This window comes from Lissotriton helveticus, chromosome 3_2, assembly GCF_964261635.1.
Source record: "Lissotriton helveticus chromosome 3_2, aLisHel1.1, whole genome shotgun sequence".
In the NCBI taxonomy this organism is placed as follows: domain Eukaryota; kingdom Metazoa; phylum Chordata; class Amphibia; order Caudata; family Salamandridae; genus Lissotriton; species Lissotriton helveticus.
Genome location: NC_136062.1, coordinates 277025307 through 277052050, shown reverse-complemented (window position 1 = coordinate 277052050; position 26744 = coordinate 277025307). Strand labels below are relative to the sequence as shown.

The window sequence follows — 26744 nt, the reverse complement described above, 5'->3', positions numbered from 1 at the left end:
TTTAACTGTGCCCAGGCAAGCCAGCCAAAGACCGATGAAAGACAGTATTTGGCTGCCAGAACTGAGTCCTCTGCCCTTCCCCAGGAAAACAGGAGCTGGGTATCATCCGCATAGGCCATCACCTTAGCCCCTAAAGACTCCGCTAAATAAATCAGCGGAGTAACATAGATGTTAAAAAGAAGGGGACTAAGGGATGACCCCTGCGGCACACCAGTAGCTACCTGCTGAGAGGCTGAAGCACAGGTAGGGAGCCAAATCTGCTGAGACCGGTCTTTCAAGAAAGATTTCACCCAGCGCCAGACAGAGCCGGATATCCCAATCTCCAACAGGCGATCCAGAAGCAAAGTATGCGGTACAGTGTCGAATGCCGCCGACAAGTCGAGCATGACCAATGCCGCTCTTCTGCCGGCATCCAGACACCCGCGAATTGCTTCTGTCACCTGCAGCAGGGCAGACTCTGTACTGAACGAGGCTCGAAATCCCGATTGAGCCGGATGTAACAGACCTGATGCCTCTACAAAATCGGTCAGTTGTTTGGTGACGACCTTTTCACAAACTTTGGCCAGGCTTGGAAGCAATGATATAGGGAGATAGTTTCCCGGTATCAGAGGGTCAAGGGACGGCTTCTTAAGGAGAGGGAGGATTTGTGCCTGCTTCCAAGAAGATGGAAGACGACCTTCCAGCAGAGACATGTTGACAATTTTATTGGCTTCCGGGTTGATCGTATCTGCAACCGCGGCCAAAAGTCTAGCGGCACAGGGGTCATTCGGCGAACCCGACTTCAAGGATTTAAGAATTTTGAGCGAGCCAGCTAACTCAATAGGCTCAAAAGTTGACAAAGTGTTAATAGGAGTGTCAGCCGGCCAGCCAGACACCGGGACCGTGAAAGCTGTGGAACACGAAATAAAGCTGGCTTGAATAGAGCAGATCTTATCCAGGAAGAATTTTGCAAGAGTGTTGCACCAAGTCACTGAGACTGGTGCAGTTCGAGCTTGAGCGCTCGGAGACATAAAACTTTGCACAATAGCAAATTTCTTTAGAATTATTATTGGCCAGATCGATGCGTAGAGAAAAGTAGCAACTTTTTGCGGCTGCTATAGCGGTATAATAGCTTTTTTGTTTTGCTCTAAGTAAGATTTTTGCTTGAAGGCCATAGTCACTAGAGCGCCATGCCCTTTCCAGTACTTTACACTCATGTTTCAAGGCTTTCAGTTCTGAAGAAAACCAAGCTTTTGAAGGGGAATCTCAGGCCAACTGAGGCCGGCAAGGTGGAGAAAAAACTGACACAGAGGCGGAGATCCAATCAGTAAAATTGGACAAGTTCCCCTCAAGATCTTCCTGGATAGAAGACCACGATGAGGCCAAAGTATTGGAAAACTGGGTAGGGTCTATTTTACTAAAGGTTGGAGGGCGATGACAGTTAGCCTGCCTAGCGGGCTAACTGTCATCCTTATCCTATACATGGCTCCCTATCCTATACATGCTTAATCTTATATTAAAAACTCCCTTACAAATGAGGTCAAGTCCACCCTGGTAGTACCATCTTATAAGAGTGGGGTGAGGCTGCCGTAGAGCATGCATGCCATATAATGAAGGTGAGGCTTCCCATCACGATACAACTGGTTTCTGCTTTTGCGGCCAAAGGCATAGATTGGATAGGAAAGTAAATCCACCCTCTGGAGTTATACAATATGCCTTTTGTGTTTTGAGATCATTCAGAACCTACCTGGTTCTTTCTCTACTTTTCCTGGAAACAAATATCCCCTGCAGTCTTAACATCTGACCACATCTCATCACACCAATATTTGGTAACATATGCTTAGCTTTCTAGTCTTTTCCTGTACATTTACAGTTGCAATGCATAGAAATCATACTTAGTACATAAAGTCTATCATTTAAGTCACGCCTTTTGGAAATAAACTGGGACCTACGACTAACACTCAGTTCCAACGTATTGTGGTTTTGGATCCCTTAGACACTTAAGGCAACTCGTAATGAAGGCCAAAGTCATTTAGCACAAACAATGAATCAGTAACAGAAAAACACTGTTATGGATCACAAAAAGTAAGCATTTCACAAATCATACTTGTTTATTGAAGCTTTGAGTGAGCAACTGCAAATGAATTCCCAAATAGAATTACGTTATACAAAAGAATACATTTTTTCACCGGACACTTATGAAAATAAATAGAATATCAAAAGCAACAAAATGATAAAATCACAAGCAAGGCACAAAAGAATAATAAGCTTTTAGCTTAGGCTGTGCGTTTTTTTTTAAGGTGCCAAAGCTAAAAACATGTAAATCAAATGATAACTGGAGTGTGATTCTTGGCTTGTGCGGTCACCGGTAGGAGTAACTGCTGCAATGTACATCAGCAACTCTTTAGTCACTGTCCCGTACCCGGCGACAAATATCATCTGTGAACTCTGAGCACTTGGACTTGCCTCCCAAATCCTTTGTCAGTGTCTAAGGAAAAAAGGTTAAAAAATAAATAAAGAAATTAGTTTTCACAGTAAAGTTTAAAAATGCCTTTTGACTAATATTATCAAATACATGACTTGTGGAATAATCAAAGATGGTTCCTGACCAATAAATATTTCTATAGCAGTTTGAGCTGCAATTTAAATGTGCTGGTATTTTCGCAGCAATTCCATCTCTCAGTGTTTTGCCCAGCATATCAGGCTTTCCTGTACTAGTATTAGAAAGTCTGCTCCTGATGACAATTTTATGCAAGTCTAGACCACTCAGCACCAGTAAAGATGAACACATTACACTTCGTTATTTATTCACTATGTGTGATGCAGAGATACAGGAGAGAGCTGCATTGTACTGTTTGGTATCTGAGTGCATATGCAACTAAACCCAGTGCCCATAGACAGAATCTCTGTAGACATATGTGAATGGGGTGGGGGGAAGTTTGTGAACTAGAAATGTACACATAAGTAAACTGTATTCCAGGCCCTGCTGAACATTTACACTATTTATTTGGTTTTCATATTACATATCAAGTACTAATTGGTTGAACTTGAGCACTATATTTATAGATCTAAAAGTGGTGTCCAATGGCATTTATTAATACTGCCTTTGCAGTAAAAGTGTCTCACAAATGGTATTAACATACCTTTCCATCTTTGATTGTATCAAAACATGCTTTTTGAATTTTCAGGCCATAGTCATGGAGTCCCATGTGCCGCAGCATCATCACAGCACTCAAAAGAAGGGCAGTGGGATTCGCCATATCCATGCCAGCAATGTCTGGTGCTGTCCCATGAACCTACAGATTGGACAAAAAACATTTATCCTGGATCAAGAGTCAGCAACACCACCCAATCTCTGCAACACAAAAGGCCAATAAATACACGAACAATGCAAAGTCATAGTATTAAAAAACTGCCTTTGAGAGTAGATATTTAGTGGCAAATTCACACAGGTGCTGGACATATAGAGCATTGGTAGTGGAGGGCATCACTAGTCAATGTAATTATTAAGTTCAAATTCAACTTAGGTAGGGCACTGTACTTAACTAAGATGATGTCAATATGCAAGCAATAATGCACAGGGGAATGAGGCCAAATTTGAAAATGGTAAACGGTGAGAGACCCATAATGCTTTGGCCCAGGTTCTGCGGGTTGATCAGGTCTAACGGTTCATAGCAATGCCACTCCTATTTGCTTCATTAGCATGATCACTGCCTTAAATATCAATTGTCCTGACACTGAAACACCACGGTGGAACAGTCTCCTTGTATTTGGGTGGCAAGACGAGCTTGACGAGTAACCCTCTTTGCCGGCACCATTAACAGCTCAAATATTCTTTTCTGGTGGGAAGAGGAATATCTCAAGGAGCTACAGCTACCGGTCTTTTATGGTCACCAAGAGAAAGCGGGGTTGCGATACAGTGTCAAAGCGGTGGATAATAGAAGAACACAAAATCTAAAAACTGATCACAATAGATTCTGTAACTTGTGACACATTAGTTCCTCCTTAAGAACAAATCTTGTAATACACAAATTTCACAAATTAAACTAGACAAAGCGCAACGTAAGATGTGGCCGATACTGGTGGTCTACAATAAAACTCTAGCTTTGTCTGGGTCCTTGCAGTATGACCTTTGCTTTCAGAACTTGTAAAAATGTGCCTAATGAGCTACGCCTTTGAAAGTGGAATTCTGATGTTGGAAATCCTTGATCGATTGGGTTTGAAATGATTGTTCTGTATGTACATTTACCGAAATGCAAATATTCCTTATATTTACAATGGAAGTAGAGTGTACTATATTGTTACAAACAAAACACTTTACCGATTCAAAAATAGCAACACCATCGGCGCCAATGTTTCCGCTCGGTGTCACTCCAAGTCCTCCAATCAAACCTGCACATAAGTCACTGCATAAAACACAATTAGAAATGTTACATTAGCTCATTGTATAAAAAGCATGTGGCTGGTATATTGACTTGAGCGTTCACCATGCTTGACAATGCATGATCCATTGCAGCCGCTTAACATTTAAGAAATACGCCATTCAAAAATAAAATTGTAAAATATTTATTTCAATGTAACTTCTCTTATACAGATAGTTTTGGAGCATGTTTAAGTGTTTCAGTATTTGTACTCCAATAAAGCAAAATGAAAACATGTATGACCGTAACACTCTAGCCACTATTAGGCTCTATAGAATCAATTGTGTCTATTTATATGTATACAAATATGTTAACTCCTGGAATATCGTTTCCGCCTTTCATCATTCTCTTTTTGCTCGAGACTTGAGAGAAAGGAAATACCCAGCATTGATAATCCCATGTGGATGGAAAGACTACTGCACAGGTTCAGTAGGGTGAGCTTTACCTACAGAGTGCAGGGGCTCAGAGTGACAAGGGGCCACAAAGGCAAGGTGCCACAGTGAAGTGAGACACGCTGTTCTGAGGAGCTCACGCTGGCCAGGGGCCACAAAGGCTGGGTGCCACAGTGAAGTCAGGTACGCTAGTCTTAAGGGATCACAGTGACAAGGGGCCACAGTGAAGTCAGGTACGCTGGTCTTAAGGGATCACAGTGACAAGGGGCCACCAAGGCAAGGGGCCACAGTGAAATCAGATACGCAGGTCTCAAGGGATCACAGTGACAAGGTGCCACAGTGAATCAGATACGCAGGTCTTAAGGGATCACAGTGACAAGGGGCCACAGTGAAATCAGATACGCTGGTCTTAAGGGATCACAGTGACAAGGGGCCACCAAGGCTAGGGGCCACAGTGAACCAGATACGCTTGTCTTAAGGGATCACAGTGACAAGGTGCCACAGTGAAATCAGATACGCTGGTCTTAAGGGATCACAGTGCCAAGGGGCCACCAATTCAAGGTGCCAGAGTGAAGTTAGACGTGCTGTTCTTAAGCGCTTGCTGTAACGTGGGGCCGCCAAGGCGACATGTCACAGTGAAGTGAGACACGCTGTTTATAGGGGCTCACGGTAGAAAGTGCTTACCAAAACAAAGTGCCACAGTGAAGTCAGACAAGCTGTTCAGAGGAGCTCACGCTGGCCAGGGGCCACAAAGGCTGGGTACCACAGTGAAGTCAGGTACGCTAGTCTTAAGGGCTCACATTGACAAGGAGTCACAGTGAAGTCAGGTACGCTAGACTTAAGGGCTCACATTGACAAGGAGTCACAGTGAAGTCAGGTACGCTAGTCTTAAGGGCTCACAGTGACAATAAGCCACAGTGAAATCAGATACGCTGGTCTTCAGGGATCACAGTGTCAAGGGGCCACCAAGTAAGGGGCTACAGTGAATCAGATACGCTTGTCTTAAGGGATCACAGTGACAAGGTGCCACAGTGGATCAGGTACGCTGGTCTTAAGGGATCACAGTGACAAGGGGCCACCAAGGCAAGGTGCCAGAGTGAAGTCAGACGTGCTGTTCTTAAGCGCTCGCTGTAACGTGGGGCCGCCAAGGCAACATGCCACAGTGAAGTGAGACACGCTGTTTTTAGGGGCTCAAGGTAGAAAGGGCTTCCCAAAACAAAGTGCCACAGTGAAGTCAGACAAGCTGTTCTGAGGAGCTCACGCTGGCCAGGGGCCACGAAGGCTGGGTGCCCCAGTGAAGTCAGGTACGCTAGTCTTAAGGGCACAAAGTGACAAGTGGCAACAGTGAAGTCAGGTACGCTGGTCTTACGGGATCACAGTGACAAGGGGCCACCGAGGCAAGGGGCCACAGTGAAACCAGATACGCTGGTCTTAAGGGATCACAGTGACACTGTGCCACAGTGAAATCAGAAACACTGGTCTTAAGGGATCACAGTGACAAGGGGTCACAGTGAAGTCAGGTATGCTGGTCTTAAGGGATCACAGTGACTAGGGGCCACCAAAGCAAAGGGCCACAGTGAAACCAGATACGCAGGTCTTAAGGGATCACAGTGACAAGGTGCCACAGTGAAATCAGATACGCTGGTCTTAAGGGATCACAGTGACAAGGGGCCACCAAGGCAAGGGGCCACAGTGAATCAGATACGGGGGCCTTAAAGGCTCAGGGTGACAAGAGGCCACAGAGAAATCAGATACGCTAGTCTTAAGGGATCACAGTGACAAGGTGCCACAGTGCAATCAGATATGTTGGTCTTAAGGGATCACAGTGACAAGGAGCCACCAAGGCAAGGGGCCACAATGAATCAGATATGCTTGTCTTAAGGGATCACAGTGACAAGGGGCCACCAAGGCAAGGTGCCAAAGTGAAGTCAGGTACGCTAGTCTTAAGGGCTCACAGATTCAAATTTCTGAGGTCCAGGATAGGACGTAATCTGCCATCCTTCTTGGGAATCAGGAAATACAGGGAGTAGCATCCCTGACCCCTTTCCTGCTCCGGAACCACCTCTGTCGCAGCTTTTTGTAACAGGACAAGAACCTCCTTCTGAAGGAGAATTAAATCATCGTCTGTGCAAAACCCTTGGTAAGGAGGTAAAGAAGGAGGGAATTCCCTGAAGGGAAGGGCGTACAAATATTTTACCAGATCTAAAACCCAAAGGTCCGATGTGATCAATTTCCAATCCTGTAGAAAATGGGTAAGCCGGCCTCCCACGTGTCCTACATGATCCAGGATGGCTGATCTAGGGCTGCTTTCCCGCATTACCAGGAGGGGTTGGGGAGGTAGAGGAGGAGGAGGAGGAGGAAGGTTGACGCCCGGCTCCACGAAGGCGAACCCTACCTTTACTTTACCCCTATAGGACTTGTACAAGGGGCTTTGTTGTTGCTGCTGAGGCTGCCTGAAATTTCGAAAGAGCTGAGCGTATTGCAATGGACGATTTCGCCCGCTTTTGTTACAGGGGGCCGATATTGCTGGCCCCCGGTAACAAAAACAGCCTCCCAGGGGGTCCAAAACAAGCCCCCATCCTGGCAGCCCACCTGGCCAGTCTGGCTCTGCCCCAACCGACCCCACTCTAGGCGAGCTGATGGTGTCGGTGCACCGACCTCACTACAGCAGGCCGAGCACGTGCTAGAAGCCATTGCGTCAAGCGCGTTGGAGAAAAAAGTATGTTTTTTCCCTTCAGTGGGAAACGGGGATGGCAAAGAGGCACAGGGGAAAGGAAGGAGTTTTTCCTTTCCCCGGTGTCTCTTTGCAGTGTATTCCTGCAGTGCGATCGTGGGTGTGGCCACAATTGCATAGTGGCAGATTCGCCTTATTTGTAGGCCCATCTGCCTCCTGGGAGCAAGAGTCGCTCACCAATGTTTGGACATATTTTGGCAGTTTGCCCCCCCAGGGGTAGATTGGCCTTATTTTTAGGCCGACAGAATACTACTAGACAACAAGGATTCAACTTACTTATATGTTGGGGAGCGCCCTTTGGGCAAGGGTCGCTCCCAAATATAATGGCAATACGTTGGCCCTTTTCTGCCACCTGAAGGCAAATAGGCCTTATTTTTAGGTCCATCTACCCAGCGAGGAAGGCAGAAAGTCACTAGACCCCAGGGATTTTCCTTATTTATATATTGGGGATCTGCCCCTTGGGCAAGGGTTGCTCCCCATGATGGGGTCAATATTGTGGCTGATTTATGCACGCTGTGGTAGGAGAGAGAAGGTGAGAGAGAGGAATAGAAAGAGAGAGAAGTTAAGTAGATGGCCAGCATTTACTGGCATTTGGCTGGAGGTGTGCGTGTAGACTGGCACTTGACTGGCGGTGCGTGTGGGCTGGTGCTTGCCTGGCGGTGCATGTGGATTGGCACTTGGCTGGCAGTGCGTGTGGACTGGCAGTTCATGTGGACTAGCGTCTGGTGTGTGTAGGCTGTCGCTTGCTTGGCTGGCGTTGTGTGTGGACTAACGATGTGTTGGTCGCTGGTAGCCAGTAAGTGTTTTGACTTGCTCGAGTTGTATTTGTCAGATGTCTGGTGTTAGAGTGCTCGGTGCTGGGTACAGTGTTCGTACTGTCGGCGTATGAGAGTGATGGGCCCTTGAATGCCACGGTTTGTAAATGTAAGTGTATTGAATTGGGCCCACAGCTGGCAATGTGAATGGTTTTCTGTGTCCAATGCATGAAAGGAGTGTGAATGGACTATAAAGCGGTTGGTCCAAGGAAGTGGCTTTACAGCTCACGTGCTGTAAGTCAATGGTTCTTTGATTTAATGTTGAAATTATTAAAAAATTATTTTTCAGATTGCATTTTTTTAAAGTCATTAGGAAATAAACTTTTTTTAATGAACCATTTACTCACCCTCGTGCCAAATCCAACCAGAAGGCCTGTGACTAGTGGAAGGGTTTGCAGTAATGTTTTGGTGTTTTTTTAAATTTGTTACTGTCAGTGCATACTCTCTTTGTAGTGAACACATTCTGCCCTCACATCGTTTTGTAAACTGGTTACCAATAGAATAATATGTGTATGTTTTGTGTGGACCCCACCACGTTTACTTACCCAAAAGCCTCTGTAAATTTGATACATTGACAAAAACAAGTTGTTTACTCACATTTTTGTGATGGAAGGTTGTTGAATCAATGGGCCACCACAAACTTCCTACCACCCGGCATTCCCCCAGGACTCCTGATAAAAACGCTACCTAACTCGTGCTCACAGCTAGGCATGTTGCAAAAAAGGGTCAGCTTTCAGTCGAAAAATGTGATGCGTCCATGCTGTCTTTTGTGCCGCTTGCTGTCATGGGCACTGGGCCTACCCACACAAGTGAGGCAGCATTTTTATCGGGAGACTTGGGGAAATGCTGAAAGGAAGGAAGTTTGTGGCTCCCCTCAGATTCCAAAACTTTCCATCACAGATATGTGAGGAAAATGTTTTTTAGACAAATTTTGAAGTTTGCAAGGAATTCTGGGTATCAGAACATGGCGAGAGCCACACAAGTCACCAAATATTGGATTCTTCTAGGTGTCTAGTTTTCAAAAATATTCAGGTTTGCTAGGTCTCCCTTGATGCCAGCTGAGCTGGGGCCCAAAATTCACTGCTAAGCACATTGCCAAAAAAAGGTCAGTTTTCAGTGGAAAAATGTGATGTGTCCATGTTGCCTTATGGTTCGTTTCCTGTTGTGGGGACTAAGCCTACACACTGTTTTGGTCCATTTTCTGTCGTGGGCACTAAGACTTACCGACACAAGTGAGGTACCATTTTTATCAGGAGACTTTAGGGGAACACAGTTTAACAAGGAATATGCTACTTACCAGTATGCATCTGTTCTTGGCATGTAGGGCTGCTGACATTCATATCTTTGCATAGATCGCCGCCTAGTGTGGGGCCCGGATGATTGCACCTTGTTGTCCTGGAAGAGTCTTCGAAGTATCACGAGATAGGTGACTCCTCCCCTGGACTATAATGCGCATGGGCATCTTCTCCATCCTCAGATTGTTTTTCGCCATTGTGGCAAAGATGGAGTATAGAAAAGTAAGAGATGTCCATGTAAATGTATGTAGAAAAGTACTGCAGCTGTGACAGGCACCGGGGAGGAGGGTGGGCGATATGAATATCACCAGCCCTACATGCCAAGAACAGATGCATACTGGTAAGTAGCAAATTCGGTTTGAGGCATGTGGGCTGCTGAATTCATATCTTTGCATAGACTGTATAGCAGTATTTCCTCTAGCGGTGGTCACCTGTACCAGCTGCAGCAGTTCGGAAAATAGTTTTAAGGACAGCCTGGCACAGCAGCTTGCTGCTTTGATTGCACATCTACACAGTAGTGTTTAGTGAAAGTGTGTATGGTAGACCATGTAGCTGCCTTACATATCTCTTCTAGGGGAATGTTTCCTAGGAATGCCATGGATGCCCCCATTTTACGGGTTGAGTGTTTTTTTGGGGGAACTGTTAGGGTGCGTTTAGCTTTTTGGTAGCATATCTGAATGCATTTAACTATCCATCTAGCTATTCCTGAATTTGAGATGGGATTCCCTTTATGTTGTGGTGCAAAAGCAACGAATAGTTGCTTTGTTTTTCTGAATGATTTGGTTCTGTCAACGTAATATAGCAGAGCCCTTTTTACATCTAGTGTGTGTAGGGCTCTCTCAGCCACTGACTGCGGTTTTAGGAGAAAACTGGCAATTCTATGGGCTGATTGATATGGAAAGTGGATATAACTTTTGGCATAAACTTAGGGTTAGTACGAAGCACTACCTTATTGTTATGTATTTGCATGAAAGGTTCTTGAATGGTTAATACCTGTAGCTCACTCACTCTCCCGAGGGAGGTAATGGCAATCAAAAATGCCACCTTCCAAGTTAGAAATAGTAATTCACATGAATGTAGTGGTTCAAACTGAGGTCCCATAAGTCTGGTAAGTACTATATTTAAGTTCCAGACTGGTGAAGGTGGGTGCTTTGGAGGGATTATCCTTTTAAGTCTTCCATAAAAGCTTTGATTGGGGGTACTTTAAACAAAGACATGTGTTGTCTATTTTGGAGGTAAGCTGCAATAGCAGCAAGATGTAGTCTTATAGAAGAGTATGCCAAATTGCATCTTTGAAGATGCAATAGGTAACAGATAATGTTTTGGATGGAAGCATCTAATAGGTTGATTTGGTTATTTTTGCAATAAATTACAAATCTCTTCCATTTAGCTGCATAGCAGGCTCTAGTAGTTGGACGTCTTGCCTCCTTGATAATGTCCATGCAATCAGGAGGCAAATTAAGACTTCAGGAGCCAGATCGCTAGGTTCATCTGATTGGGATCTGGGTGCCTGATTGCTTCATGGTTCTGAGTTAAAAGGTGTGGCGAGAGGCGCAGTCTTTGGTGGGGGAACTACTGAAAGTTCCAGAAACGTTGTGTACCATGATTGTCTTGCCCATGTGGGAGCAACCAGGATCATTGTGAGTGACTGCTGGCGTAGTTTGCGTGCCACCAGCGGAATCAGTGGGGCTGGTGGAAAAGCGTACGCAAATCTGCCTGACCAGTTCATCCATATCGCATTGCCCTGTGACAACGGATGTGGGAACCTGGCGGCAAAGTACTGGTATTTTGAGTTTTCGTTTGTGGCAAACAGGTCTATCTCTGGATGCCCCCATTGCTGAAAGAATGGTTTGAGAACCTGAGGGTGAATCTCCCATTCGTGTAGCTGTTGGCTGTGCCTGCTTAACAGATCTGCTACTTGATTGTCTTTCTCCGGCAGGTGTTCTGCTAGGAGAAAGATGTTCTTTGGAATTGCCAACCTCCATATGCTCTGTGCTAGGTGAGATAACTGTGGAGAGTGTGTCCCTCCCTGCTTCTGTATGTAATACATGGCAGTTATGTTGTCCGTCCGGATCAACACAGTCTTGTTGTACAAGTACTTCTGAAAAGCTTTCAGTGCTAGAAACACTGCAAGCTACTCTAAGTGGTTAATGTGCAGTGTTTTTTGTTTGATTGTCCAGAGCCCTTGAACTGTGAATTGAAGTACGTGGGCTCCCCAACCCGTCAGTGATGCATCCGCTGTTAGTACTACTTGTGGAACCGGCTCTTGGAACAGTCACCCATTGGAAAGGTTTTGTGGGTTCCACCACTGCAGAGAGTTGTAGGCGCGACTGTCCACCAACACTAGGTCTTTTAATTGTCCTTGAGCTTGGTTCCACTGCCTTGCTAGGCATTCTTGCAGTGGACACATTTGATGTCGGGTATGAGGGACAATGAATATACAGGAGGCCATCAAGCCTATGAGCTACATGAACACTCGAGCTGGTAAGGAGCGTTGTGGCTGAAACTTTTGAATGAGAGTCTGCATATTGGCTATCCTGGCTGGATTTGGATATGCTTTTGCTACTGAGGTATCTATTGTGGCTCCCAGATATTGCTGTATGTGGGAGGGCTGTAGATGTGATTTTGGGTAATTTATGGAAAACCCCAGACTGTGCAACAGCTGTAGTGTTTGAGACATATGGCTTTCACACTGTGCGTATGAGTTGACCTTTATGAGCCAATCGTCGAGGTATGGGAACACGTGGATGTGTTGCCTTCTGAGCTGTGCTGCTACAACCGCTAGGCATTTTGTGAAAACTCTTGGGGCCGTAGTTACCCCGAAGGGGAGAACTTTGAATTGATAATGTTGCATTGATAATGTTGCCCTTCTATTGTGAACCTGAGGTATTTTCTGTGAGCTGGATGTATAGGTATGTGAAAGTATGCGTCCTTGAGGTCCAATGTAGCAAGGAAGTTGTTTTGCTGGAGTAACGGGAGTACTTGCTGTAGAGTAATCATATGGAAATGCTCTGAGAGTATGTATTGATTTAGCGGTCTGAGGTCTAGAATGGGTCTGAGGGACCCATCCTTCTTGGGAATTAGGAAGTATAGAGAGTATACTCCTGTCCCTTGATGTTGAAAAGGGACTGGCTCTATGGCTCGCTTTTCTAGCATGGACGCGACCTCTTGTTGTACCAGTGGGATGTGTTCTTTGGACAAAGGACGATGTTTGGGTGGTATGTTGGGTGGAGTAGAAGTGAGTTCCAGGCAGTAACCATACTGGATAATTTGCCTCACCCACCTGTCTGGGGTAATGGAATTCCAGACTGGTAGGAACTCTTTTATTCTGCCTCCGACCGGTGTTGGGAGTGTGATAAAGTCACTGTTTGGTGGCAGTGGAGGCTCTGGTGTTATTGCCGCCACGTCCCCTGCCCTTGTTATTGTTTCCCCTATAACCCCCTCTGTTGGAGCCTTTATTAAAGGTACTCTGGGTGTTACTTTTGAATGTAGAGGAAGCCTGTGATGTGTTGCCTCTTGCGGAGCCTCTGTAGGAGGAGCGACAAAAGGAACCTCTGTGTTGTTGAAATTGAAGTGCGCCGATAGACTTAGCAGTTTCAGTATCTTGTTTCATTTTGTCTAATATTGAGTCTACTGCTGGACCAAACAGGAAATCTGGGTTAACTGGTTGGTTGAGGATTGTGGACCGCATCTCGGTCTTAAAACCAGAGATGCGTAACCACGCATGCCTGCGTAGTAATACACTAGTATTAATGGATCTTGCTGCTGTATCAGCTGCATCAAGCGCACATTTAATGGAAGCATTAGTTATAAACTTGCCTTCCTGAATGAGGTCGTTAGCTTTAGCTTTAAAAGGTTCTGGTAAATGTTGTAGCAAACATTCAAGTTCATCGTAATGCGCTCTATCATAGCGTGCTAATAAAGCCTGTGTGTTTGTAATCCTCCATGAATTTGCAGCTTGTGAGGCCACCCTTTTGCCTGAGGCTTCTAAGATCTTAGACTCCTTGTCAGGAGAGGGAGCATCTCCTGTTGTTTGTGAGTCGGCTCTCTTTCGGGCGTTTGCCACTACTAGTGAGTCTAAAGGCAAATGGGATTTGATATAGGCGGGGTCGGAAGGGGCCGCCTTATATTTCTTCTCTATTCTGGGATTGAGTACACGCGCTCTGGCTGGATCTTTGAATATGCCTGGCGCATGTTTAAGTACCCCTTTTAACATAGGAAGTGTCCTGACATTTTTCTCAGAAGTAGGAAAGGCTTCAAATAAAAAGACCTCTTCTATGGGGTCAGTGTGCATGTCCACATTGTGATATTTTGCTGACCTATCTAGCAATTGATTGAAAAGAATGGTGTCATCAGTAGGCGACGGTTTTGTAGGGTATGTGGAGGTGTCTGGGATGGGCTGTGGATCATATGGATCGTTTTGGTCATCCCATGGGTTATCTTGTGCATCAGGATCTTGTGCACCAGGATCCTATGGCCAGGGATGTGGAATTCCTATAGCCCGACGCCCAGGACATATTGTTTGGGGTCAAGGGCAACAGGTTTTAATGTGTATTTTGTCCTTGGGACAAGTAAGCACAACCCCCTGCAGCACAAAGCCTTTGGCTGCCAGTTTGCAGTAGCACATTAAGGGCCAGGGAAGAGCACTGCCTGAAGTTAAGTTATTATTTGTGTGCCTATGTTAATGCTGTTCAAACTTGTATTTGTGGTTCAATAATTGAAAGCCTTTATTATTAGGGTGAGTGCACTAAGTAAATGTAAGTTCTGATCGCACTACTGACAGTGGTTACAGTATAAGCATGTGTACTCACAGTTTCAAAGTTTAGCAATATGAGGCTATGCATAATGCTCCCAGAATGCTCGCTGATTAGATGCAAATATTTGCAAAAGCTTGAGAGCAAGATTAATGACTATTTGCTTTCAATAAAAAATGTTCCTAAAAAAATGAAAGTAGGATAACAAACATTTTGCTAAACTACTGTGAAATTTCAGGTACCGTTTTTTTGCAGCATCATTTAGTAAAATGTGTTGATGCATGCTAGTATTTCGCAAAAATATTCATATTGGAAAATCAGTACCCAGTTTCAATAAGATTATGAGAAACATAAAAATAAACAAGCATTGGCAACACCAGTAGGTCTGAAATTAGTGATCAGCTTTTTAGTTTTGCCAATACGTGACTTGTTTTGGCATGGTTTTTGTAAAGCCTTCTTGATGTGAGAACTGCCGGGCCCTCACCATTATAACAAACATTGGCAAAAGCAACTAAAAAAAGGTCTAAAAAAGCACACACTGCCACATTAGTTACTGCCACTGAACAAAACTACTTTGCGTGCCAATATACTCCTTGTGAAAAAGCTTAATGCCGTAACTCACATTGAAGCCAGCTGATACAGAGAGAGGGAGAGAGAATTTTAACAAACACAAAAGGTTGTGGTTAACGCCAGACCAAATTAGGGGCCCTATTATTAAAAAAAGTCTCAAAAGTGCACCCTTGGTATATGTCCTTGCATTAAGTGCTGCTGTATGGCTTTCGTGAATTTACAAGAATTTATAGAAGTAGGGCAAGAAATGTACTACTGGAAAATATTTGTGAACTGCAGTTTATCATGAGCAAATTTGCATGTGTAGATTTGCTAATGCGAAAACCCGAGTGTTTGCAAGGTCATTTTCCCATCAACCACTTTTTTCCCCAACTCTGGAAGAAGGTTTACGTCTGCCATTGTCAGGAGTACATTTCCAAGATTTCTCAGTATGGGAAAAGATTAGAGAAGAGTTGTTGAAAACCCTTAAAACATGCAAGTTAGTAGATTTGCACAGACTTAAAGGGCATTCCAACCCTGGAACTATTGCTTACCACTACCTTCAGTCCCAGTATGTAGATCTGCAGAAACGTGGCAACATAAAGGGATTGCTAGTATTCAAAGACTACTATGGTATGAGCCCTGGCATAATCAGAGAGGCTATATAATGAGATTGCTGCCATAATTTGTCGCCGAACCACATGGCACCAAAGGGACAAGTGGATTTTGTTACAGGACAAGTAGATTTATGTGGCAACTTGCCCCATGGACATGTAGATATTTTAATAAATTCCACACACCTGCTATGGCTCATCAAAATTGCCATGAGGATCTACCCCCATGTTCTCTTCCTCATCATACTGTGAATGTGTAGGAGAGTAGGGCACAAAAGGCATATTTGGATAGAGAGGAGGAGGAGTGAAAGGTCTTGAGGGAGATGTCCCGAAGTCTTTTTTCTTTGGAGGAACAGGGAAAGGAGTGTCCGTGTCCAATGGTCTCTTTTGCCAATGGTAAACTGTAACCTTTCCTGTTTCAGGGTCTTTGTACAGTTTAGATTGTTCCTCACTCACTGGATCAGGATGGAAGAGTTCTTCCTCAACTGTCCGTGGCCTTGGTGCCGATGTTTTTGGCTTGGTGACTAGTCCGTGACTTTTTGGCTCGAGAGCTTTAGGTCGTGGAGCTCTGTCTGGTTCGACTGTTGCTTAAGGGTCAGAGACCTTTTTCGGTTCGACGACTTTGTCCTTGTCGACGTTCTTTAGTACTTTAACAGTCTTTTTTGGTCCGGCGACCTTCTTTGGATCGACAACCTGTTTCGATCGACCGGAGTCTTTGGTTCGATACGTTTGTCTTGTTTTTTGTGCTCGACGACCTTTTTCGGCTCAATGTTTTTGCTCGAGGCGACGGCTTTTTCCGTGTCGACGCGCTTTTTCTCCGGGTCGAGTATCTTCTTTGGATCAATGACCTTCTGCGGCTTACAGCTCTTTTTCGGCTCTAGAGCTTTCGGCTCGATAACTTTCTTGGGTTGGCCGACCTTCTTTTGTTCGAGAACCTTCTTCGGTTCGACGACTTTTGGGTCGACAACCTTCTTTGGTTAGATGACCTTCGTTCGACAACCTTTTTCTGTTCGACAACCTTTTTGGGGAGAGTGTTACTCGGGCCAGGTGTATCGGAGCCGAGCCGGAAGGCGGGGCTTCTGAAGTAACTTGTCGATCTCGGCTAAGGCCTTTAGGCAATGCGTCGACCGTAGCCTTTTCTTTTGGAATAAGCGGGGTCGGGGGCAGAGTACTCACTTTTTGCCCCTGTGTGATCTGGTCATCAGAGTCCGACTGGTCCTCAACGGTGACGATTTCTAGATCAAAGTCTGCCGCTTCCGGAAGGTTGTGTTCGTCATCAAAGATGTTCTCCGGTTCCGGCCGCTGCATCTCTTGCCTAGCGGCTTGTCGATTCCGGATGGTTTTCTTCTAACGGAATTGGGCACACGCTGAGCAAGTTTGTTGTGGTCTGGTGATAAACACCTCTTGCATACTGTATGTTTGTCAGTATGCAGGAATTTGGAGTGGCATTGTGGGCACCTTTTGAACAGGCTCCTTTCCATCGACAGCAGTCCCACGTGGTGTCGAAAAGGCTCAACGGCCCGCGTTGACGACCGGATCGAGATGGAAAGTTAAAACGAGTGAAGGAGTACCTCAAGAACAATACAGTCGAGGTAGAAGGCCTTTTGGCCTTAGAAAGTAGATTAGTTTTGATTCCGAAGTTGGAGTAGAGGAATAACATCCGAACCCAATGGTGGAAAAAAACAATCTGAGGATGGAGAAGATGCCCATGCGCACTGTAGTCCAGGGTAGGAGTCACCCATCTTGTGATACTTTGAAGACTCTTCCAGGACAACAAGGTGCAATCATCCGGACCCAACACTAGGCGGCGATCTATGCAAAGATATGAATTCAGCAGCCCACATGCCTCGAACATGTTATTACCAATTGTCTTTCTTTACATTTGTGCTTTTTAAATTTAAGACAGTGTGTAAAAAAGAAGTCATTTTGAAAATTGACCTCTAATTCACATGCTAATATGCATACCCACAAATTCAGAGATGTGCAAATAACCACTGCTTCTAAACTCCATATCTTGTTCCCATTTCGGAAATGTATAAGTTTCCTTGATACCTATTTTTCACTCGTTATATTTTACCAAATGAACTGCTGTATACCCGGTACACACTGAAAAACAATTAGAAGGTATAGCTCAGTTACTGGCTCTGGGTACCTCGGGTTCTTGGTGAACCTACAAGCCCTATATATCCCCGCAACCAGTAGGGTTCAGCAGACTTAACAGTATTTTGCTTTCGAAAATCTACCCTAGTTAGAAGTTAAGGGTGAAAACGCAGGCAAAAGTGGCTGTTTTCTTCAACTCAATTTCAATATTTTTTTTTACTTCAACTGTTACTTTCTAGTGAAAAACCTTAAAGGATCTACACAAATGACCCATTGCTGAATTCAGCTTTTGTCTACGTTTCCATAAGGTATGGCTTTCTGGGCTTCACCATTGGTTTCACATCCATTTCTACCACTAACTGGAAGGAGGCTGAAAGAACAAAAATGAGGAAAATGTACCAGTAAAAATCCAAAACTGTGTTGCAAAATATGGTTTTCTGACAAACGTATGCCTGTTCATAAAAGCTGTGAAGACGGAGATTGTAGCATCGCAAAGTCTTCATTGATACCATTTGCATGGGAAAAAATGCTGCTCTCTTTTTCAGCACTTTTTTCCAATTCTTCCGAAAACCCCCAAAAGTTTAGCTGTATTTTAGAAGATTTATAGGTTCCCTCAGGGAATGCAGAAACCGCGGGTATCTTTAGAATTCCAGGGATGTTGGAAAATACGGACGCAATTTTGGTGTTAATTCTTAACGCGGACAAAACGTAATGGGGGGTTAGCGGGGTCTGGCAGAACAGGGGTTAAATAATTCTGATTTTGAAATCTGGCTGGCCATTGCAGCTGTCTACAAGACCTCCTTTACCAATGCTTTTAAATATACAGAGTGGGCTTCCGCTCTGTCCAGAGAAGTATTTCTCTCTCACCTCATGCTGTTGGCTGTCCAACATATGATTTTGGCTGTGCAATGGAAAGCAAGCCTTTGGAGTAATTGCATTGCATTATACTGAGGGAGTATTTTACCTTACAAAAAGTACAGTGAATCACACATCAAATTATTTATTGCACAGATGCTATGTATCCAATAGACAACTGTTTTTGTTTTTCACTGTAACAAGCATTTCTAATGTCTTAGTTAGGACTCACAAAATGTAAGACCTGTTTGCTTTGCTAATGCTTGTTTCAAGTCTTTCATCTAAGCATCACACCATAATTGTACCCTTGAATGTAATCCATTCGCTGACATTACTATGTGTGCCTTAGTTCCTTGAAAAGAGTGAAAGGTTTGAGGAAACATTTGGTTACAGAGCCTGCATTTCCATAGCTGATCTCCGACGTTATGTCCCACAGCTAAATCACAAGCTTTTGGCGAGTAAGAGGGACCAAAAAGATCATGGCTGGTAATGGTCATGATTGCTCAGTGATGGTATAAAAAGAAAAGGCACAGACCTCTTGGGCCCTGAATGCTAGATTTCAGCCCTATGCATCTCTGGGTCATCACAGTAATCTAAGAAAGGTCGTGTCACCATCATCACCTACCCACTGACTGAATGACATTCTTTTCTCCCAAAACTACCATTTCAGTTACTAGGAAACAATTGCTGATCCCGCCAGCATGTGTCAAAGGTATGACAAGAGTTTGTGAAGAAAGTTGGGAAGCTGTAAGGGTACTTAGAGAAAACACTTATAAACGTTCATACAATGCTGTAACCACAACAAAGACAAACACAGATTGATATTTTAATCTCATTCAGAGGTTGAAATCCCACTTCAACTAACCTTTACATCTGTTCATTAAAACTGCTTACGTTTTTTAGCCCTCCATTTGCATGTATATTTTGCACATTTCTGAATTTTAATTGCGTTTCACTTGACACAAATCTTTCACAAAGCATTTTTTTATAAATAACTAGTGTGCCTGGGCAAAACAACATACATTACATCTCTCATGCTTGAAAGCATAACCACACTTATAACATTTTAGAGAAATCAGAAAGTTGTAAGGAATGTATATACGTAGGCTGTGCGCCAAAGAACAAGAGCGCATTCTGTAACCAATTTAGGATGCTCTGGGGAAATGCAATTAAGGGACTAGTTATGATGTCACCATTGCAGTCTGGATCCGAACGACCAGAGGTCGGTGGTTCTGACCGCTAGATTTGGATACGACCACCCTATGGGGGGGGGGGGGTTGGAAACATCCATTTTCCAATGCCAGTTTGTGAGAAGAGCAGAAAAGGCCTGCAGCACAAGCTGCCATTGGGAAATGGATGTATTCAAACATCCCTGCACAATGTGGCAGGCACCATGCGTTGTTTGTCACATGGTGCTAGGATGTTTAGGGGGGCAGCATAGGTGCTCCCAAGCCCCATAGGGGAGGTCCAGGGGGCAAGGGTAACCTGCTAGGGGCCCCAAAGACACTTTCTGGCAGCTTTTCAATGTCGGAAAGGCCGACATGAAAAGGCTGTCAGAAATTGCCATCATATAATCCAGACGGTAGAGCCAAACCTTGCTCCGCCGTCATTAGGGCATTATGGTGACTTCCGACGGGCTCAGAAGCATATTGGAATCCACCAGCAGGTTTCACTCCGCCCACGGTCATCCTAATATGGCAGTCGGACTGAAACCTACGATGTAGGGCGGAAATCCTCCTGGTTGGAGGCTTTCCTCCCAACATTGTAATTAGGCCCTAAGTGTTTGATGATTGGTTATGGGAAGGTAAGCACTTAACAAAATGTGTCATGCACGGTAAATGCTGCAAAGCTCTCCTGCCTGGAAGTGCCGAACACATAAGACATCTTTAGCAATGTTTCCTGTGAAGAATATTTTTTGAAAAGAGTCGATTTGATTAATCAAGCATTTATTTCCATTTATTCCCTTAATAAAGATATATAGATTATAATGTGACTACTCAAAATACCCATGTAATGGACACATATGCGTCCTGGTAAATGATCAGAAGTTCAAATGTTATTTTAAACATAGGATTTCTATTAATTGCTATGATTAAGTTATTACGTTCTGTTAAAAGGAGAATCCTTATTAAATAACAGTGGCACAAAGCTGCAGTCTTCGATCGGGACATTACTTGCAACAGCATATCTATAAAATACTCAATGAATTTCGTAAACCAATTTGCCTAGAAGGAGATCATCCTGTTACTCAAGATTTCACACACACTGGCAAATAATTACACAGCAAAAGACTCTTACTTAAAACAAAGAAAAAGCACCAGCGCTGCCCCTTCTACAAAACAACAATACAAGAATACTCTAACACAGCCTCTCCTTTCATTCCAACAAATTTCACACGATGAATTTACGGACTTGGTCAAAGGGAGCAGGCCTGCCGGCAGCTCATCTGACCTGTTACCACCATAAACCTTCAAGACAATTCTTCTAACAGCCTCAGCTGCCACTCCACTAAAAAGAATCCTCAACAACTCCTTAACTACCAGAATATTTCCAGAAGATCTCAAAAAGGCATACATATGCCTATTACTAAAGAAAACAATCTAGGACCCGTTGAAGCATGACAACTACAGATGGATTACAAATGGACCTTTCCTCTGCAAAACGACAGAAAGAGCAGCGTTCGACCAGATGTCACAATGCGTTGAAGAGAATACTATAATTTCAGACTTCCAAACGGGATTCAGTTCAGGAAGAGGCACAAAATCCGTTCTTCAGATCATCCCAGATGGCAAGCAGGGTACAGTGGACCACAATGGGGTTGCTGCACTACTTCTCTGGGACCTCTCGGCTGCCTTAGACACGGTTGACCATGACACTCTAATACAATGACTCTACGAAGCCGGCAAAGAAGGGTCTGCTCTAGACTGGATCGTATCCTACCTATGCAACTGAACTAATGTCATTCATACATCACCTTTCTCAACCAAGCCGTACTCCACAAAAGCAGGGGTCCCAGAAGGCTCTATCATCTCGCCCACGCATTTCAACATCTAAATGAAGTCATTTCCAGTACTGACCAATCAATTTCACCTCATGTGAACTATGCAGATGACACGCAAATACTCCTTCAACTGGAATGCCCCAAAGACAAATTGGAAAATCTTCGCCAATTTCAGTTGTCTCAGAGCTGTGGATCAATGGCTGATCTGGAGCCATCTCAAACTGAATGCTTCGGAAACGGAAATACTCAAGTATGCTGATTGGAAACATTATGACCCGCTCGCCGCGTGCCTGATGATCTGGGAACACAGCCTAAAGTATCAAAGGAAGTAAGAAACCTCGCAATGACCATGGACTCCAACCTATTGATGAATGCCCAAGTAGACCAACTAGCAAGATCAAGCTTTGTTACTATAAAAACTCTGGGACAAATCTTTCCCCATTTGGGATTTGCACACAAGATCCAAGCTACTATCTCCCCTGTTCTGTCCAAACTCGATTACACCAATAGCCTCTACCACGGATGACCTTTAACAACCATGGAAAGACTACAACGGATTCAGAACTAGACTGCCAGACTACTCTTACTTATAAAGCCACAAGACCACCTCACCCCTGCCTTGAAAGCCCTGTATTGGTTACTGGTTGCCAGAAGATACACGTTCAAGCTTCTTGGTATCACCCACAAAGCGATACATGGAACGGTACCGCTATTCAACAGGAAAAAAATCACTAAACACATTCAACAAAGGAACCTCCACTCTAGAGTGCCAACTCGCCTCAAAATCCCCAGATACAAGAAAAAAACATGGGTGGCACATTCTTTTCTGTTCAAGCAATCTCACATAAGATCCAAGGATAAGCACCTTATCTTCAGAAAACTACTCAAGAATTGGCTCTTGAGAGGGTGAGGGGGCCGAAAAACCCCACTAGACACCAAGTACTTGTTTTTATTGTAATGAAAGTGACCCCTTGGGCAAGGGTCGCTTCCTCACGGGGCACATTATTTGTTAGACTTTTCTGTCTCCCCCCCCCCGCACCCCCCTCTCCACCCCCCCCTGGACAGAACAGCTGGGTTTTTTGGCCGTTTTTTCCCAGGGTCGCTTCCAGGGGGCAAATATTTCTTATACGTGTATTCTGCCCCCCCCCCCCCCCCCCCCCAACCCCAGGGACAAATCGGGCCTTTTTTTGGCCTTTACGCTCCCGGGGAGGGTGGGCAGAAAACCCCACTAGGCACCAGGAATTTTGTTTTGTGTGTAATGGAAGCGACATGGTTGCTTCCAAGGGGGCAAAATTAGGTTAATGTTTTTTCTGCCCTCCTGGGGACAGATCTGTCCCTTTTTTGGGCCTTTCTGACCTAGGCAGGAGGTAGAAAGGCATCAGGGATTTATTTATTTTGCAAGGAGGGTGGCATTTCTGTCTGCTGTTTTCTGCCCCACCTCGAGGACGGATCGGCTTGGCAGACAACCTCACCCGATCCCTTGGGCAAGATCACCCCCCATTATTCTCAGCCCTATTTGAAGGCCCATCTGGCAGATTGACCATTGGGTAATGACATAGCATGTTATAATGTTCATTGTTTTATTTCTTGTGAATTGCAATTGTAATGCTTTATTTCTCCCTTTTTGTTCTAGTTGAAGGCTTTTGCTCTTTAGACTGACAAGTTGCGGTTTCGTTACTGGAGGTTCTGCTGTTTGTGTAGTTGTATGTGTTTGGTAAGACTCTTTTCTTTGTACAATGTAAATGAGTTTCATTTTCCTGCATGAATGTGTTTTTTGCAAATGGTGTAACAATAGCAGTATATTTGGCTTCTGTTTTTTGAGTGTCAAAATCTTTTTGCATTTGTGCTCGATGTGTATTTTGTTGTCTTGTAAGTAATTGGTTTTATTTTTTTCTTTCTAGTGGGGTATCATCGTTTTTTGCTGTCTCTCTGCAGAGTAGGCGCTGGTGAGTGTAACTGTCACTTACAAGTCAATTGTACTTTTAGAGTATATAGTTCTGTGTGATAAAGGCACACTTTTTTTTACTGATGTTGGTTGTTGTTAATTTGTTTGTGCAGTCTCCTTTCTTAGTAAGGATAATGGCTAGCCACAGGATTACTGCTCAGCAGGTTGGTGGTATGCTTTTTGAGTATTCCTCTGACCATGGTTCAGAGACTGGCTGCATTTGAGGCAGAAGAGGGAGTGGAAGATTCAGGCAGTGAGTTTTCTGTCCACGAGGAATCATCAGATGATGAAGCTACTCTAAGTGCGGATGAAGCTACTCTTAGTGCGGATGAAGTGCCTGTTTTAGAGGAGGACATTGATGTGCTGGTAGTGCAGCAAGAGGCATCTGGGCTGCAGCCTGGGGATGCCAAGCTTTCCGTTGGAAGTGCTGACCTCTGGGTTGTCCCAGGCATGGTGCAGCTGGCATTACCAGACTTTACTGATGTTCAGGGTGTAGAGTGAATGCTGAAAATATTTTGCCGATAAATGTTTTTCAGTTGTTTATGGACGATGTATTTTTGGCAGTGATTGTTGAGCAGACTAATCTGTATGCCGAACAGTTTTTGAGGGACAACAGTGCCAGCCTTAGGCCCCACTCTAGAGCTACCAGGTGGACTCCCACAAATCTGGAAGAGATGATGAAGTTCATGGGTTTAACTTTTTTGATGGGCTTGCTAAGGAAGCCATCAATGTCTTCATGTTGGTCTACTAGTCCCATGATGGCAACGGCTATATTTCCGTCAGTCATGAGTTGTGATAGGTATATGCTTCTGCTTCAGATGCTGCATTTTATCGATAACAGTTTAGCGTTGCCATAAGAGCACCCTGATTGTGACCGTCTTTTTAAGATTCGGCCTGTCATTGATCACTTTGTAGATCGATTTTCTGAGATCTATGCTCCAGGGAAAGAAACCGTAGTGGATGAGTCTTTGGTCTTGTTCAAGGGCCGCTTGGGTTTTAGGCAATACATTCCTAGTAAAAGGGCACGCTATGGAATTAAGATGTATATGCTGTGTGAAAATAGGACTGGAAAGCTCTCTAATTTCAGGGTGTACACCGGTAAGGATTCCAGGATTAACCCCCCTGGTTGTCTGTCCACTTTTGGAGTGATTGAAAAAATTGTGTGGGAACTTGGTAGAGGACTATTTAACAAAGGTCACGTCTATATGTAGGTAACGTCTACACTGGTGTGAAGTCGCTCAGGGAATTGGCCTAAGTGGACACTGTTGCTGTGGCACAATCCACTCTAACCGTAAAGGTTTCCCAAAAGAACTTGTTTGTCAAAAGCTTGTGCGGGGATAGTGCAGAGTGTTGCGAGGAACTTCTAGCTGTGAATTTTTCAGACAGGAGAGATGTCTACATGCTGACCACCATCCATGATGAAAGCACTTCACCTGTACCTGTTTGGGGTCAAGTTGCTGAAGCGCGCAAACCTGTGTGCATTTTGGACTAGAACAGGCACATGGGTGGTGATGATAGAGTAGATCAGAGGTTGGAATCTTACACTCTTAAGGCTTACATTTGGTATAAGAAGTTGGCTATCCATCTTTCCCACTTGGCAACCTTTAATGCGTTTGTTGTATTCAAGGATGATTGTCCTGAGTCAAAGATGACTTTTGCTAAGTTTCAGAAGTCTGTAATAGGCAGCCTTGTTGTAGTGGAACAGACAAGTGTTCCTAGAGTTGGAGTGGTGGAGGATGTGGCTAGATTGAAAGATTGCCACTTTCCTGATCAAATTCCTCTCACCCTCAAAAGACTTTCCCAGTAGGAGAAGTAGAGTCAGTTGGGGAAGAGGTAAGTGAAGGAGACTCGTATGTAGTGCCCAGAGTGTCCTTCTAACCCTGCACTCTATGTCCCTTCTTGTTTTAGAATCTACTACACGTGAAAGAATTTCTGGGAGCATACATGAGTGGTAAAGTGTACTGCCTGGTCTGTATTGTTTTATATTTTTCGTTCAGTTTCAAGGTTGGCATTTGTGCGATGTATTAAGTTTCAGATTTTGTGTTAGAAGATTTGTATCTATTTGCAGTTTGTTTGTGTTTTCTTTTTTGTATAAAAAAAAGACCTAAATGTGATGGCGGTGTGTGTAGGCTGCGCTCGGCAGGCGGTGTGTGTGGACTGGCGGTGTGCGTGGACTGGCGCTCGGCTGGTGGTGTGCATGGACTGGCGCTCGGATGGCAGTGTGTGTGGACTGGCGCTCGGCTGGTGGTGTGCGCGGACTGGCGCTCGGCTGGCAGTGTGCGAGTAGTGACTTGCCGCTGGTCATTACACACCCTGCTAGCCAAACGCCACTCCATGCAATCCATCAGCTGGTGTGGTTTCTGTGTCAGGAATGTGGACATGTTAAAGTGATGGGCCCTTGAATGGTCCTGTCTGCTGGTGTGAGTGTTGTAATGTGATGGGCCTGCGGCTGGCGCTGTGAATGGTTTTGTATGTGTCACACGTATGAAAGGTGTATGAATGGCCTGTAAAGAGTTTGGTGCCTTGTCGTGGCCTTACAGCGTATGAGCGGTGAGTCAATGGTTAAACCCACCATCTCCCCCCGTGAAGTGACCACTCTCCCCTCTTCTTTCGCTCACCTCACGACCCCTAACTCGAGCACCCCTCAGCTTCCACAGAGTAGGACCCCTCCCTCTCTCACACAGGTCCCCAGGCTATTCTCTTCACCCAAATCCTCTATCCCAGTTATCATAGGAATAGGCAGGGAACATCCTCCCTCGAGACTCCCCAGACCCCCCTCACAGCTAACCTTCCTGACCAGAGCCCAATCCAACTTGGCGCTCCCCGTTGAACAACCTCGCATCAGATGCATGCTCATCAACAGCAGATCTGCTTCAAAACACGCAACAGAATTAGCAGAAGCTATACTCTCACAGGATATTGATGTTGCCTTCATCACAGAAACCTGGCTCAACTCCATGTCAGCCCCCATCATGGACCTGCTTGTTCCTCCAGGATTTTCTATCACGCGCAAAGACCGCCATAAGCAGAGAGGTGGAGGTGTAGCCATCATTCACAAGACTAACCTAGACATCACGGAAAGCGCACCCTACCTATACAGCTCCTTCGAATGCCTCTCTATCAATATCAAATCCTGTGCAAAGAGTGCTACACTCTGCCATCTCCTCTACCACCCACCAGGCAATTCAAAGGAATTCGAAACGCATCGATCAGATCTAATCACCCAATGTGCGCTCAACAACGCTAATAACATAATCCTGGGTGATTTCAACATTAGATGGAACGATACT

General features: G+C 44.6%; 1 protein-coding gene across 1 annotated transcript in view; it reads right to left on the bottom strand.

Moving 5' to 3' along the window:
* Positions 1-2065: 2065 nt before the first annotated feature.
* IDH3A (isocitrate dehydrogenase (NAD(+)) 3 catalytic subunit alpha) overlaps positions 2066-26744 on the bottom strand; it is a 114671-nt gene continuing 89992 nt past the window's right edge. Inside the window, exons 9-11 of the mRNA XM_078685206.1 lie at positions 4301-4385; positions 3123-3275; positions 2066-2467 (exon numbers count right to left, since the gene is read on the bottom strand). Coding sequence (XP_078541332.1) covers positions 2384-2467; positions 3123-3275; positions 4301-4385 — 322 coding nt within the window. The 3' untranslated portion in view covers positions 2066-2383. The remainder of the gene's footprint in view (positions 2468-3122; positions 3276-4300; positions 4386-26744) is intronic.